The sequence below is a fragment of the Podarcis melisellensis genome, assembly GCF_964234715.1.
Source record: "Podarcis melisellensis genome assembly, chromosome: 3".
NCBI lineage: Eukaryota > Metazoa > Chordata > Lepidosauria > Squamata > Lacertidae > Podarcis > Podarcis melisellensis.
Genome location: NC_138530.1, coordinates 22,915,330 through 22,929,199, shown reverse-complemented (window position 1 = coordinate 22,929,199; position 13,870 = coordinate 22,915,330). Strand labels below are relative to the sequence as shown.

At 41.3% G+C, this 13,870-nt stretch overlaps 1 protein-coding gene and 1 long non-coding RNA gene across 3 annotated transcripts; one reads left to right on the top strand and one right to left on the bottom strand.

Annotated features, from left to right (window-relative positions):
* The first annotated feature begins 1,059 nt into the window (after positions 1-1,059).
* LOC309365976 lies at positions 1,060-6,997 on the top strand. Its single transcript, XR_014166340.1, has 3 exons — positions 1,060-1,260; positions 3,059-3,169; positions 6,792-6,997. It is a non-coding gene; the product is annotated as an uncharacterized lncRNA (long non-coding RNA).
* A 4,342-nt stretch (positions 6,998-11,339) lies between these two features.
* LOC309365938 (uncharacterized protein) lies at positions 11,340-13,471 on the bottom strand. Of its 2 annotated transcripts, none has more exons than XR_014166308.1 (3): positions 13,327-13,471; positions 12,110-12,223; positions 11,340-11,545 (listed from the first exon to the last, which is right to left on the bottom strand). XR_014166308.1 is itself a non-coding variant. In XM_081904568.1 (3 exons), exons 1-3 carry the CDS (start codon positions 13,385-13,387, stop codon positions 11,409-11,411), a joined length of 309 nt encoding a protein of 102 aa, XP_081760694.1. In that variant the 5' UTR covers positions 13,388-13,471; the 3' UTR covers positions 11,340-11,408. The 2 variants fall into 2 exon arrangements, 1 of the variants encoding a protein (XP_081760694.1); XM_081904568.1 differs by having other exon boundaries at positions 12,110-12,220.
* Between the last annotated feature and the right edge of the window lie 399 nt (positions 13,472-13,870).

The following is a 13,870-nucleotide window of genomic DNA, read 5'->3' as shown; positions in this document are numbered from 1 at the left end:
AAAGGGCTTCCAGAAAGGATTCCATTTGGCTTCCAAAGTATGACTGTATTACTAAATATTTTGGACATTACCTTTACCATTATGAAATGTAATCTTCATGTTCATTCAGTGAAACCTGACAGCAACTCAACAAGATAAATTTGTGCATTTGCAACAATAAAACTGTGATCCTGTATGGGTCTACTCAGAAATCAGCACTGCTGAGTTCAATAGAGCTGATTCCCTGGTCTCTTCAATACATAACAAAACAGAGGACATTGTAAGTCCGTCCTTCTTCATTAGGTGGGGGAAATGCATTTAATCTTTCAGGAACCCTGAGACTCAGTCACTGCTCCCGTTGTTTGGTAAAGCTCCTGCCCATTTAGTAGTTCAAAAGCATGTTAAGTGCAAGTAGATAAATAGGTACCACTCCAGCGGGAAGGTAAATGGCATTTCCGTGCGCTGCTCTGGTTTGCCAGAAGCGGCTTAGTCATGCTGGCCACATGACCCGGAAGCTGTCTGCTGACAAACGCCGGCTCCCTCGGCCTATAGAGCAAGATGAGCGCTCAACCCCAGAGTTGTCCACGACTGGACCTAATGATCAGGGGTACCTTTACCTTTTACTATCAAAATCTGCTACAAGATTGTTACCTCCGTCTTTTGTATACAGTGAGGCTGCAATCCTGTATGCACCTGAGGAGAAAGGCTCATTGAACTCAATGGGGCTTACTGTTGAATAGGCATGTCCAAGGTTGCAATGTAAATATAGCCTTGTTTGTGGTGTTAAAATGGACATTTCTACAATTTAATTACAGTAAAATATAAATATTAAAACCACCACCCATAGATTAGTGTGCAAGAAGTGAAAATATTGATGATTACAGATCTCGTCCTGCAGTTTTTTGGTCCTAAAAGTGGCAGGTGTGCCAGTGGAGACTTGCAGAGGCCATTGAAGCCCTGACATCAAAGAATCTGTTCCACCCACACTTCAAGTTCTCACTTAAATTGGGATTTTTGTTCTGTGATGAGTGGCCAGTTCATGATGTTATGGCCCACTCATTTATCTTTATAGTCCCTTTCCGAGGACACCATGATCTCTAGGCTGTTGTTAAAAGGATCAAAGGAAGAAGCTTCTCCACCCTGGAGGAATCCAGTAAAGGTCCACATCTATTCCTCTGTGATTTGGGGCTCTGCTAGAGAACACACCTTTTGATACCAAGATGTCCATCCCAAGTCAAGTACTTCTGGCAATCTCTGTTTTCCTGTTCCTCACACCTGGAGGTATGTTCTTTTTGCAAGAGCTGGGAAAAGCACTTTCAGCCAAGGGAGGCAGCTTAAGTGCAGGTTGACAGGCCTAAGAGAGAAGGCAAATGCAACTTTAGTTTGTTGTTGTTGTTGTTGTTTAGTCGTTTAGTCGTGTCCGACTCTTCGTGACCCCATGGACCAGAGAACGCCAGGCACCTCTGTCCTCCACTGCCTCCCGCAGTTTGGTCAAACTCATGCTGGTAACCTCGAAAACACTATCCAACCATCTCATTAAACTTTAGTTTAATACTGAAAAATCTGAACTTAGCCAATGAAATGGCCCTTCTTCTGTTCTCTCCCTCTGTTGCACCTGAATGGAAAGACTGTTGCTACGTGGCGGTTGAGGGAGAGGGCGAGCCAAGGGCAGCTGTTGTTGCAGTGAAGCTGATCAGAGAATCAGAGAATCTTAGAGTTGGATGGGACCCAAGGGTCATCTAGTCCAACCCCCTGCAATCTATGATGGAGAGGCCCTGCTTCACATCTCTTCCTTTACTGCAGCCTGCTACAGTCTGCTCAAATTTATTTATTTAAGCCACTCTCCCTAATATTTAAATTTGTGTGTCAGGACTTTTCTGAGTAAAGATATTTTGCAAGTAGAAAATAAGACTCAAGATTTGAGCAGGCTATCGGTGTCGTGCAGCGGTAAATTAACCAAAGCAGAGTCTTCTTCATAAACAGAATAAAACTTTTACTCAAGAAAATAAAGTTGTTCATAAACAGCATAGTTAAAGAGTATACACAGGGTGCTCATAGCAGCTATCTGACTCTTCACAGAGGCACAGTTACGGATTTACTAGAGTCCTGGAGACACTCTGTCTTCAACAACACAACACACACACCAAGCTGAGACACACACTGGCTGGCTACTTTTGTAGGGAGAATGAGTCTTCACTCAAGATGTGTCATGGGTCACAGTGACTTAGCAGTTTGCTGTTAACAGTTAGCAGTTAGCAGGCTTGAATGATTGTGTAGGCCTTACTGCTTCTGCTCTCAAAAACCTTTGTCTCAGGACAATAGGTTCCATCATCTAAGAGCTAGGGATGGGTGGATCAATATATTTCCCTCCTGGGGTGGCACCCATTTGGTGCCTATTGTGTGAGGAACAAGCCATCAGAAATCCACCCAGCTTTACAAGCAGAAATATGAAGTTCTGAAGAGGTGGTCTGGGGGCTGCCTCTTTCTCCCTTTAACATTTTACAACTGCTTAGAACAGTTCTGTGGTCGTGTTCTGTCCCTTCCTGTGGAATTGTATGGCGAAAAGGATGCCTGCCCCTATGTGCTTATGGGGGCAGCAATTTTAAAGCTATCAGATACATTGTACAGAAATAAGAGAAGAGAGCTGAGCCAGTCCCTGTTGTTGTTTTCCCAATGTCTGTACATCAGGAATTCTGAAAGCAAGATAGGGAACCATTTCTTTTCTCAAAGTGCACTGCTGGTGAACATTCCTTATGTTGCAAATGGATGGGATCATCAAATCAACATGGTTTGTAACCTAGGGGCTGCCAAAGTGTCATCCCCTCCCGCTCTCATTGATGGAATTAGCTTTGAAAGAAGAACCCTATGGAACAAGTTGTGATGTATGTTTGGTTGTTGTGTGTTCCCTGAGTCAGTTTCTCCTGAGTGTAAATATGTCCATGGTCCTCGACTATTACTAACCCAAGTCAGGATTTTCCAAACTTCCTTTGTTGGTGAGAATATGAAGACCTCCAATGAAATGGCTACAAAACCACCGTCATTTATTCACATGGGATTTTGGTTTTGTCTTTTGGAGCAGATGCTATCATCTGTCTGCACTGTGTAACCATTCTACCAGAACTCCCATGCAACCTCCAAACCTGTGAAACTAAAGATGGAAGCCCCTGCATGGCCCTCCTCATATATACAAGTAAGAACCATCAGCTAAGGTTGTCCTGTCTTTGGGCTCCACCTCCCCCTTCTCCTTAAGTTCCATTTATTTTGGCTTAGTAATGCAATAAAGGGAAAGAGGTCACAGAAATGCCCTTATCACATGCCTCAGCATTTAGGAGTTTATAATGTTTCCAGCAACAGTAGGAAAAACATGGAAAGATTCTTGGCTATGTACATGTCAACATTGTGATATGTTAGGGGAATGCTCTGGGTGAAATTCCATGTAGCACGAAGTGTGGGGTGGAAAAATTAGATTTTGGTGACCCATGTGTGTGGGTGAACAAGAGAAGAGCCAGCAAGATACCTAGATAAAAAGAGCACACAGAAAGACCCAGGAGAGTTTAAAATCATGTCACAATTTGTGCAGCAGTACAACTAGGGACAGGCTATTAAACCTGTTTTAATATCCCATTTATTCCACTGAGCACTGAACAAAGCACACACTGAGAGATAAGTTTACAAATGCTTTACTTACAGATTCAAAAGTTGGATTTATCTGTTGTTCCATGCAGCAGCAAGGAGAACACATGCAGAATACTCACATGGAAAATACAGAAGCATAGTTTCAAGCAGGCAGTCTGGGCTTGTATACAGCAAGCACAGACATGTCTTTCTTTTTTATTTTATTTTTTTATCAATAATTTTTTATTATTTTCTTTACACAGTTGTTTTACAATACATTAAACCACATATGCACTTTTAGCTCTGCCGAGCTTGCGACTTCTCTCCTTACCTTCAGTGGGTATCCATTATTCTCTTCAGTCGCGTATTTTAATTTTTATCCTAATATCTATATTATACATTGTAGGAGTTCCTTCAGCCCTGCCAGTGTTTTTAAGTTTTTACAATTATCCTTTAAATACACAATAAATTTACTCCAACTTTCCTGGAATCTCTGATCATTCTGATCCCGAATCCTGCTGGTCAGTTTGGCTAACTCCGCGTAGTTAATCATTTTCATCTGCTACTCTGCAATGGTATGGGCCAACATATTCCTTGCCGCAGCTGTGGTGTACATAGATAGTCTTTGGTCCATTTTCTTAATCTCCCTCCCCTTCAAACCCAACAAAAAAGCCTTTGTTTTTTTGGGGAAAGGTATATTTAAATATTTTCTTAAGTTCATTATAGATCAACTCCCCAAAATTCTTAACTTTATCGCAAGTCCACCACATGTGATAGAAATCTCCATTCGTCTCTTTGCATTTCCAGCATTTCTTGTCCCTCATCCTATATATCTGGACAGTGGAATTTGCTGCCAAGGAGTGTGGTGGAGTCTCCTTCTTTGGCGGTCTTTAAGCAGAGGCTTGACAACCATATGTCAGGAGTGCTCTGATGGTGTTTCCTGCTTGGCAGGGGGTTGGACTCGATGGCCCTTGTGGTCTATTCCAACTCTATGATTCTATGATTCTATATTTTCGCCAGCTTTACTGGTGTCAAATGCCACCTATAAATCATCGTCATTAAATTTTCTTTTAGAGCCGTACATGCCGTGAATTTCATACTTTCATTCCATAATTTTAGCCATGCATCCAATTCAATATTATGCCCAAAATCTATAGCCCATTTTATCATTGCTTCTTTCACCTCTTTATCTTTTGCAAACCATTCTAATAACAAATCATACATCTTAGATAATATTTAACCTCTGCCTTCTATTAATTCTAATTGAAATCTTGATTCAGCTTGAACCCAGCTTTCCTTTTATCCTCACTCAGTATATCGTTCACCTGATTGCAGCCAACCTGTAAACATGCCTTCTATTTGATCATATGGTTTAAGCTTTAACCCTTGTTCCATTTTTCTAATGATTTCCTCATAGGTTGCTTGCCTTCCTTCCATATTCACTTTTTTGACAGTCAATACCTCTATTGGCAATATCCACCATGGGATTTTCCTTTCCAATAAATTTAAATTGACCTTCTGATCACATGATTTTAAAAACCTTTATGAACTTTTACCTTATCATACCACAGGTACGAGTGCTACCCGTACCTATTGTCAGGATCTTCTAAATCGAAAAGGTCTGTTTTTTCCAATGTTATCCATTCCTTTAACCATACGAGACAGGACGCTTCATAATAGAGATTCATATCTGGTAAGGCAAATCCACCTCTTTCTTTTTTATCTATCAATATTTTCATTTTAATCCTCGGCTTCTTTCCGTGCCAGATGAATCTCGACAATATTTTTTGCCATTCTCTACATTGAGATCCCTTTGATCACTGGAATTGTTTGGAATAAGAATAATATTCTAGGCAAAATGTTCATCTTAATCACTGATATTCTGCCTAAAAAGGATAATTTCAGCCTGTTCCAAATTTCTAAATCCTTTTTAATCTCTCTCCATGTGATTTCGTAATTAACTTTATACAAATTTATATTTTTCATTGTCAGCCAAATTCCAAGGTATTTCACTTTCTTAACCACCATAATTCCTATCCTATGTTGCAATTCCTCTGTCTCTTCATATATATATATATATATATGAGAGAAAATAAGCACAGACACGTCTTTCCTGGCTGCTGCAAGGTTGAAGAGAGTGTGAGCATGCAAAGGAAGTGAAGGCTTCACATCCGCCTGCACTGGAGAAGAGGGTGTGCATCTTAACTGAGTCTAGGGAACATGGTTCTCTTGTCTTACTTTATACACCAATTAGCGCTCCTGCACACTTATCCTTGACAGCAATTTCCCAGTTTGCATGTGGGTAGTTAGGTCTGCTCACATAACAATCTTCCCCCCACCTCTCCTATCCACATGCATGCCTGAGGTTTTCCCCTCCCCTCTAGAGCAGATTTAGGAGTCCACGAGGATGGGGAGGGTGGAACATGTGTGCCTATACTGAGAATAGCATCAGCATTACCCGACTACAGGCAACTCCTCACTTGTGCAGGGATTCCAGCTGCCACATGCACCAGCAAAACATATGTAATTGTGTCCTTCCCTTCTCTGCCCCTGCGCTGCCCTCACCTCACCACCTTCTGGTGCCAAAAATGCCACATTGACAGCAGCCCCTCGTGGGCTGATTGTGCACAGGTAGGGCTGTGCCTGTTATTGTTTCTGTGCTCTGAAGTGGTTTAGTCATGCTGGTCACATGAGCCAGAAAGCTGTCTGTGGGCAAACGCCGGCTCCCTCGGCCTGAAAGTGAGATGGGCGCCGCAACTCCATAGTCGCCTTTGACTGGACTTAACCGTCCAGGGGTCCTTTACCTTTTATTTTACTATATACAGTGGTACCTCGGGTTAAGAACTTAATTCAGTCTGGCGGTCCGTTCTTAACCTGAGGTACCACTTTAGCTAATGGGGCTTCCCTCTGCCACCACGCTACTGCTGTGCAATTTTTTGTTCTCATCCTGAAGCAAAGTTCTTAGCCTGAGGTACTATTTCTGGGTTAGCAGAGTCTGTAACCTGAAGCGTCTGTAACCCGAGGTACCACTGTATACACCAAACTCCCAGTCAATAGGGAATACAGACACAACTCATTGGAGAACACCTTGGTTATTTTATGTGAAATCCAGTTTCTCATTGTTGTTGTGGTGGTGATGACCCAAACATTCACTCTTTTTTCTCTTCCTCTTTCCTCCCTTTCACCCCTTGTCTCAGATGGGAAAGTTGATGGGAAAGTACTTGGTTGCAGGAATCCTAATTCTCCGAAGTGTGGTTCTGTAGTTTATAAGCCAGAGATCACAACCCATTATGAACTCCACTGCTGCAGGGGTAAGGATTTATGCAATGGAAAATTGTAAGACGGCCTGAAAGCAACATCAAGATTCTACACTCCTGCAAACAATAAAAGTTTGTGCTGTTTCCCCTTGTCTTGTCAATTTTTTAAATTCTTTTTGTTTTAATTGTTCTACGTGAATTGATCTAGTGGTCCAGGTTAGCAGGCAGGGGCTGGGGGTTTAAAATGGAAAGTATTCTACAAAGCTAAGCATTTAGGAACACTGAAAACCCAAGGGGCTTTGGTTTCAAGAGAATGGTGGGTAAATTTATTACGGACAATGTGTTGATTATTTAGTTAATTGGAAAGAATTTACTGGATCCCTAAATTCAAACATGGAACTGAAGACTCTGGTAATAAAGAGCCCCCCCCCACAGTGTTTTAAAAATACAGCAGTAAAGCATGGGAATATGGGCTGTTAGATCTTCTAGAGATCCCATTCTAAGTCAGTTACAGTGTTTCCCCTTTCTACCTTCTGTAATATTTAATAAACCACACCGTTTAGTAAGTTAAAATGGTTTTACTTACAATCTCCAAAGGTCAGATTCATGTGTTTTTGCATACAGCAGCAAGAAAAACTCAGGCTGAAACCTTGGGTTACAAAATATGGTAGAACGTTTATAAACATAAGAAGAGTCTCCTGGATCAGGCCAATATTTTATCTAGTCCAGCATCCTGTTCTAATAGGGACCAACAAGATGCCTGCAGGTAAACGGCAAGGAGGACCCAAACACAAGAGCACTCTGCCCTCCTGCAGTTTCCAGCAACTGACCATGGAGGCAAAGCATATACCTCAATCATAGCTAATGGTCATTGTTGGCCTCCCACTCCATGAATTTGACCAGTTCTTTTTCAAAGGCACCTAAGCTGGTGGCCATAACTGCCTCCTGTAGGAGCCAATAGCTCTGTGGTCATATGTGAACAATTCCATTCACTCACAAAAAGGAAAGCTGGTGTTGAGGACAGCATCCTCACAGAGCATGTGAAAAGTATTGCTAATTAGAAGGGCAAGTATATTATGTTTATGACACTATGGGCTCATCCCATGATGTGCCTCCAGCGTGGCCCACCATCTGCTAGGGCTGATGGGAACAGAGAACAGCTAAGACAGGCTCAACATATATTAAACAAGTGCCCAGTGGCGTTGCTGCCATCACCATTGGCTATAGCACTGCGCCATCTCTAGTTTGTGTTTGCCAATAGATCACATCAAAAGAAAAGACAAGAGAAGAAATCCAAGATATGAACACGGTGCCCCATATATACTAAGCCTGTACTTGGCTATGACTCTTCTCAGAACAGAGATGGAGACATAGCTGTCAACTTTTCCCTTTTCTTGAAAGGAATCCTATTTGGAATAAGGGAATTTCCCTTAAAAAAAGAGGGAAACGTTGACAGCTATGGATGGAGAATCTCTTCCAGATGTTGTTGGACTTCAGCTGCCAGCTGCCCTAGCCAGGATGGCCAAAGTATTTTAATTGTGTCAGTTTGACAAGATTTCCCTACCACCTATTTGACAAAAAACCCTGTAGTTTTCATAAGGACATATAAAATATTCATTAAAAATACTGATAAGACATTAGATAGAGTTACAGAGTGGGTGTCTCTGAGAAATATTAATGGGTAGGCACTTCCAGGGAGCAGGGGCTATGCTAAAGGAGCAGTTTATTGGGGTGGATGTGTTGAATAATTCTCTCTATATAGCTGACAGATGAGGAATCAGAAGTTCTTGGAATCAGGTGGGGGATTTCCCCCATTTCTTGGATTGAAGTCACAAGGGAACAAAGGGAACGTGAACAGAGGGCACCTTCTCATTTTGAAATAACATGGCATGGCTGATAAATTGCAAAGCAATTTAATATGTACCGTATTTTTCGCTCTATAAGACGCCCCAGACCATAAGACTCACCTAGTTTTTGGAGGAGGAAAACAAGGGGAAAAAATGTTCTGAATCCCAGAAGCCAGAATACCGAGAAGGATCGTTATTCTGGCTCCTGGGATAGCTACGCAGCCTCTTCAGGGCAGCGGGATGAATGCTCCCCATGCCCTGAAGAGGCTTCGTGTGGCTAAGCCAGAAGCTAGAACAGTGAGAGGGAGCGCTCACAGTTCTGGCTTCTGGGATAGCTGCGCAGCCTGCATTCACTCCATAACACACACACACATTTCCCCTTACTTTTTAGGTGGGAAAAAGTGCGTCTTATAGAGCGAAAAATATGGTAACTGCTTCTTAATTGGTCACTCCGTCCAATTCAGTGTGGCTATCCTCACTCACAACGTGAGGGCTAGGTAATCCCTCCTGACTCCAAGCATCATATCTGTTGTTCCAACCACTTCCTCTTTATCCCTGCCCATAAACCTTTGAAAATGTGCCTGGAAAGTACACTACACCCCTGACTACCCCAAGAGCTTTGAAGATCAATGAGTCCAGTAGTGTTTAAGGGAGCTCCCTGTCCCAGATTCACTAGCAGTTTAAGAAGGTGAGCTTTATTTATTTTTTAAAAAATCCTCCCCCACAAGTGTTGTGGCCAATGGCATGGCCAATCCAGTCCAGCATCCTGTTGTCTATTCAGAGTCCCTAAATGCTTAGCTTTGTAGAATAAGGTAAAGGGACCCCTGACTATTAGGTCCAGTCGTGACTGACTCTTGGGTTGCTGCGCTCATCTCGCTCTATTGGCCGAGGGATCCGGCATACAGCTTCCGGGTCATGTGGCCATCATGACTAAGCCGCTTCTGGCGAATCAGAGCAGTGCATGGAAACACCGTTTATCTTCCCACCGGAGCGGTACCTATTTATCTACTTGCACTTTGACGTGCTTTCGAACTGATAGGTTGCCAGGAGCTGGGACTGAGCAACGGGAGCTCACTCCGTTGTAGGGATTCAAACCACCGACGTTCTGATCAGCAAGTCTCTGTGTTTTAACCCACAGTGCCACCCGCGTCCCAGCTTTGTAGAACACAGTGGCCAAACTGTATTCATGAGGGGGGGATAGTACTTTCTCTTTCAAACCCCCAGCCCCTGCCTGCTTTCCCAGACCGCTAGACCACTTCTCATAGCTCAATTAAAACAAAAACAAGAAAAATTGACAAGCCAGGGGAAAACAGCATAAACGTTTATTGTTTGCAGGAGTGTAGAATCTTGACGTTGCTTTCAGCCTGTCTTACAGTTTTCCATTGCAAAAACCCTTACCCCTGCAGCACTGGAGTTCATAATGGGTGGTGAGCTCTGGCTTATAAGTTATAGAACCACACTTCAAAGACTTATCCGTCTTTCAACCAAGTATTTTGCCAGTAACCGAGACAAGGGGTGGAAAGGAGGAAAGAGGAAGAGAGAAAAGCGTGAATGTTTGGGTCATGACCACCACCACGACAATGATTAACTGGATTTCACATAAAATATCCAAGGTGGTCTCCAATAAGTTGTGTTTGTATTCCCTATTGACTGGGAGTTTGGTGTATATATTGCATCAGAGTACAGAAATAAATGCAGGCACCATCTTCTTGCACACAGTCAGCACACGTGGAGCTGCTGACATGAGCAGCATTTTTGGCACCAGAAGGGAATGAGGTGAGGGCAGGGGCAGAAAAGGGAGGGACAGAATTACGTGTGTTTTGCTGATGCATGGGGCATCTGGGAATGGAACTCCTGCACAAGTAAGGGTTCCATTCCCACAACACCAGATTTAATTTTAAAAGTTGGCAGGTGTCAGTATATAGGTAGAAAAATTCAATTTCAGAATTCATAGGGCTGAAAGGGATGGAGTGGGGTGAAGGGAAGGATCTGTAAAGACTGAGTCAGAAGTTCATAGATCCCACTTGGAAAAGCCCAAAGGCGCTGTGTAGTAAGAAGCTGAATTGATGGCTTGAAATATAACTTTTGATAAAAAAAATACAGAGTTGATGAAAGTTTTGAAAGTAGAGGAAATAAGAGCGAGTGATTATATATATATATATATATATAGCCAGTTAATTATTTTTGATTAACCAAGAAATCAACACATTGTGCATAACACTTGCCCACCATTCTCTTGAAACACAAGCTTCTCATGTTTCAAGTGTTCCTAAATGTTAAGCTTTGCAGAATACAGTGACCAAAATTCTCAACTTTCATGCTCTTTGGGCTGCTTTTTCCCCTTTTTAAATCGTTTTTCTTGAGTTTCACCTTTTAACAATCCAATCAAATTACATAGAATGTTCAAAATTAAACAAATACATATCAAAGAGTCCAAATATTCAGCCTAAATTATAAATATTTTGTTGGGACTTCCCATGCTTCAAGTCTGGCAGGCTCTGCTCTGTTTGGGGTTCTATCAGATACTGCAGCCAAAATAATACTGGCAATTTTGAAGACTTACCCACCCCCATCTTGGACCATTACACCACAGAATATAGCATATTTGAAAGAAAGGAAAAAACAAGAAAGGTTGACAAGCTGAGGGGGAACAGAATAAACGTTTATTCTTTGCAGGAAGGCAGAATCTTGAGGTGGCTCTCAGCCTGTTTTAAAAGCTTGCATTGCAGAAATCTGTATCATCACAGCACCTGAGTTCCTGAAGCATGTTCTTTCGCTGTAAAGAATTTTCACACCGCACTTTATCCTTCTTTGCACAAGTGAGTATTTTATCTATAAACTTCTCATCTGAGACAAGGTGTGAAGAGGAAGAAAGAGGAAAAGAGAAAAGAGTGAAGGTTTGTATCATCCTCACCCTCAGTTCCCACAATGATTAAGCGGAATTCACTTAAAATATCCAAGGTGCTCTCCATTAAAAAGCCTGGTAATACTGATGGCTGAAAAATTAAGAAACAAAAGGGATGAATTGAGACATATATATATAAAATTAGGAAAACGTGTTGTAAACTTCAGAATGGGACTCCACAGCGCCATCCAGTGTCATAGTGTTATAACGCATATAAAACACTTTTTCTTTACTAATGCAGCTGAGTCCAAGGTTTATTACTCTGGGGAAACAAAGCTATTCTGAATACAGGTACACATGTCTCTCTCCACCTTCTTCTACAGCCCCTAAATCTGCTCTAGAATGTAGAGAGAAACACACAAACAAGTTTAGGAGGCACATATGGGAAGGAGTGGAGTATTGTCTGGTACCCACATGCGTACAGTGGGATATTGTAGTGAAACATAAGAAGGGGAATGTGGACCATGGAGCCCAAACAAGGCACAACCTTTGCAGCTGTTTCTTACTTTTATAGGTGATGATGCCAACACAGATTCCTTCATCATCAACTTCACATATTTTGTGTTTGCATGGTATTCCTGGTATCATAACGATGCATTTTATACAGAGGCGAGCATCTGCTCCAAAAGAGAAAACAAAAATGTTGTGAATAATGAAGGGTTGCTTTCATTGATGGATTATATTTTTATGCCACTTTTCATTCAAAGGAACCCCAAAGTGTCTTAGAAACAATGAATGACAATAGCATCATAGAGCAACAGAAATGCAGCAGAAAGTTGATGGACTATATGGAACTGGCGGAAATGACTGGCAGAATCCGAGACCAGGGAGAAGAGTCGGTGGAAGAAGACTGGAAAAAGTTTAAAGACTATTTACAGAAATACTGTAAAATCAATGTATGTTAGAAAAATGTTGGAATGAAGTTATATGGCTTTAGTAGAAATGTTATAAGGAACCAAGTACAAATAGATTATTAGTGTATTAAAGGGAAAAATAAGGTTAGAATATGTTAAGATAATTACAGGACAGAAAACAGAGGAAGATGGAAAGGAATTGCTGAAACAATTAACTGAAGTGGAAAACAAAAAGGGAGGTGTGAGGAGGTTATTGAAACAAGTGAATGAAAGATAAGATATTGAAATTGATTGATGTGTCTTAAATTGTTTTTGTTTTGTTTTGTTAGTTTAATGTCTTAGTGTTAGTGTTATGTGGGTGTTATGTTATATAGTGTTTTTCTTTTTGTATTGTATTGTTTTGTTTAAATTTTTTTCTTTGTAGTGTTTTATGTTGGGAAAATAATAAATATTATTTTTAAAAAAACAGAAATACAGCAGAAATAATATAGAATAATTAACAAGATTTTTAAAAAGTAATAGCCAAATGGCCATGGAGTTTCCCTAAGCATCTGTAAAATGTGAAATGGAGAAATGGAGAAAGAGAAAGCCCCCTTCCAGCTCTCAGATTCTATAATTCTCTGATCAGCTTCACTGCAACAACAGCTGCCCTTGGCTCACCCTCTCCCTCAATTGCCACCTAGCAACAGTCTTTCCATTAAGTTGCAACAGAGGGAGAGAACATTGGCTAAGTTCAGATTCTGTGGACAGAGCATAAATTTGGTTTGGTTCATACTTCAGTATGAAACTACCTAAGTTGCATTTTCCTTTTCTTAACCTGCCTCCTTTGGCTGACAGTGCTATTCCAAACTCTTGCAAAAAGAACATACCTCCAGGTGTGAGGAACAGGAAAACACAGATTGCAAGAAGTACTTGACTTGGGATGGACATCTTGGTATCAAAAGGTGTGTTCTCCTGCAGAGCCCCAAATCACAGAGGAATAGATGTGGACCTTTACTGGATTCCTCCAGGGTGGAGGAGATTCTTCCTTTGATCCTTTTAATGACACCTTAGAGATCATGATGTTCTTGGAAAGGAAGTATAAAGATAAATGGGTGGGTCGTAACATTATGAACTGGCCTCTCATCATGGAACAAAAATCCCAATTTAAGTGAGAATTTGAAGTGTGGGTGGAACAGATTCTTTGATGTCAGGGCTTCAATGGCCTCACTGTATTCTGCAAAGTCAACCATTTAGGAACACTTGAAACATGAGGAGCTTGGATTTCAAGAGAATGGTGGGCATGTGTTGTTATGCACAATGTGTCGATTTCTTGGTTAATCAAAAAGAATTCACTGGCTCTATATATCACTTGCTCTATCATTTCCTCTACTTTTAAAACTTTCATCAACGCACTAGTTTCTTTAATCAAAA

Bases quoted from the DNA above. Each gene is read 5' to 3' on its own strand.
- LOC309365938 (XM_081904568.1), bottom strand. From the start codon at position 13,387: ATGTCCATCCCAAGTCAAGTACTTCTTGCAATCTGTGTTTTCCTGTTC. The intron at 12,221-13,326 runs GTATGTTCTTTT...CTTTTGGAGCAG, and splicing joins CCTGTTCCTCACACCTGGAG to ATGCTCGCCTCTGTATAAAA. The intron at 11,546-12,109 runs GTAAGAAACAGC...ACCTTGTCTCAG, and splicing joins TGGCATCATCACCTATAAAA to ATGAGAAGTTTATAGATAAA.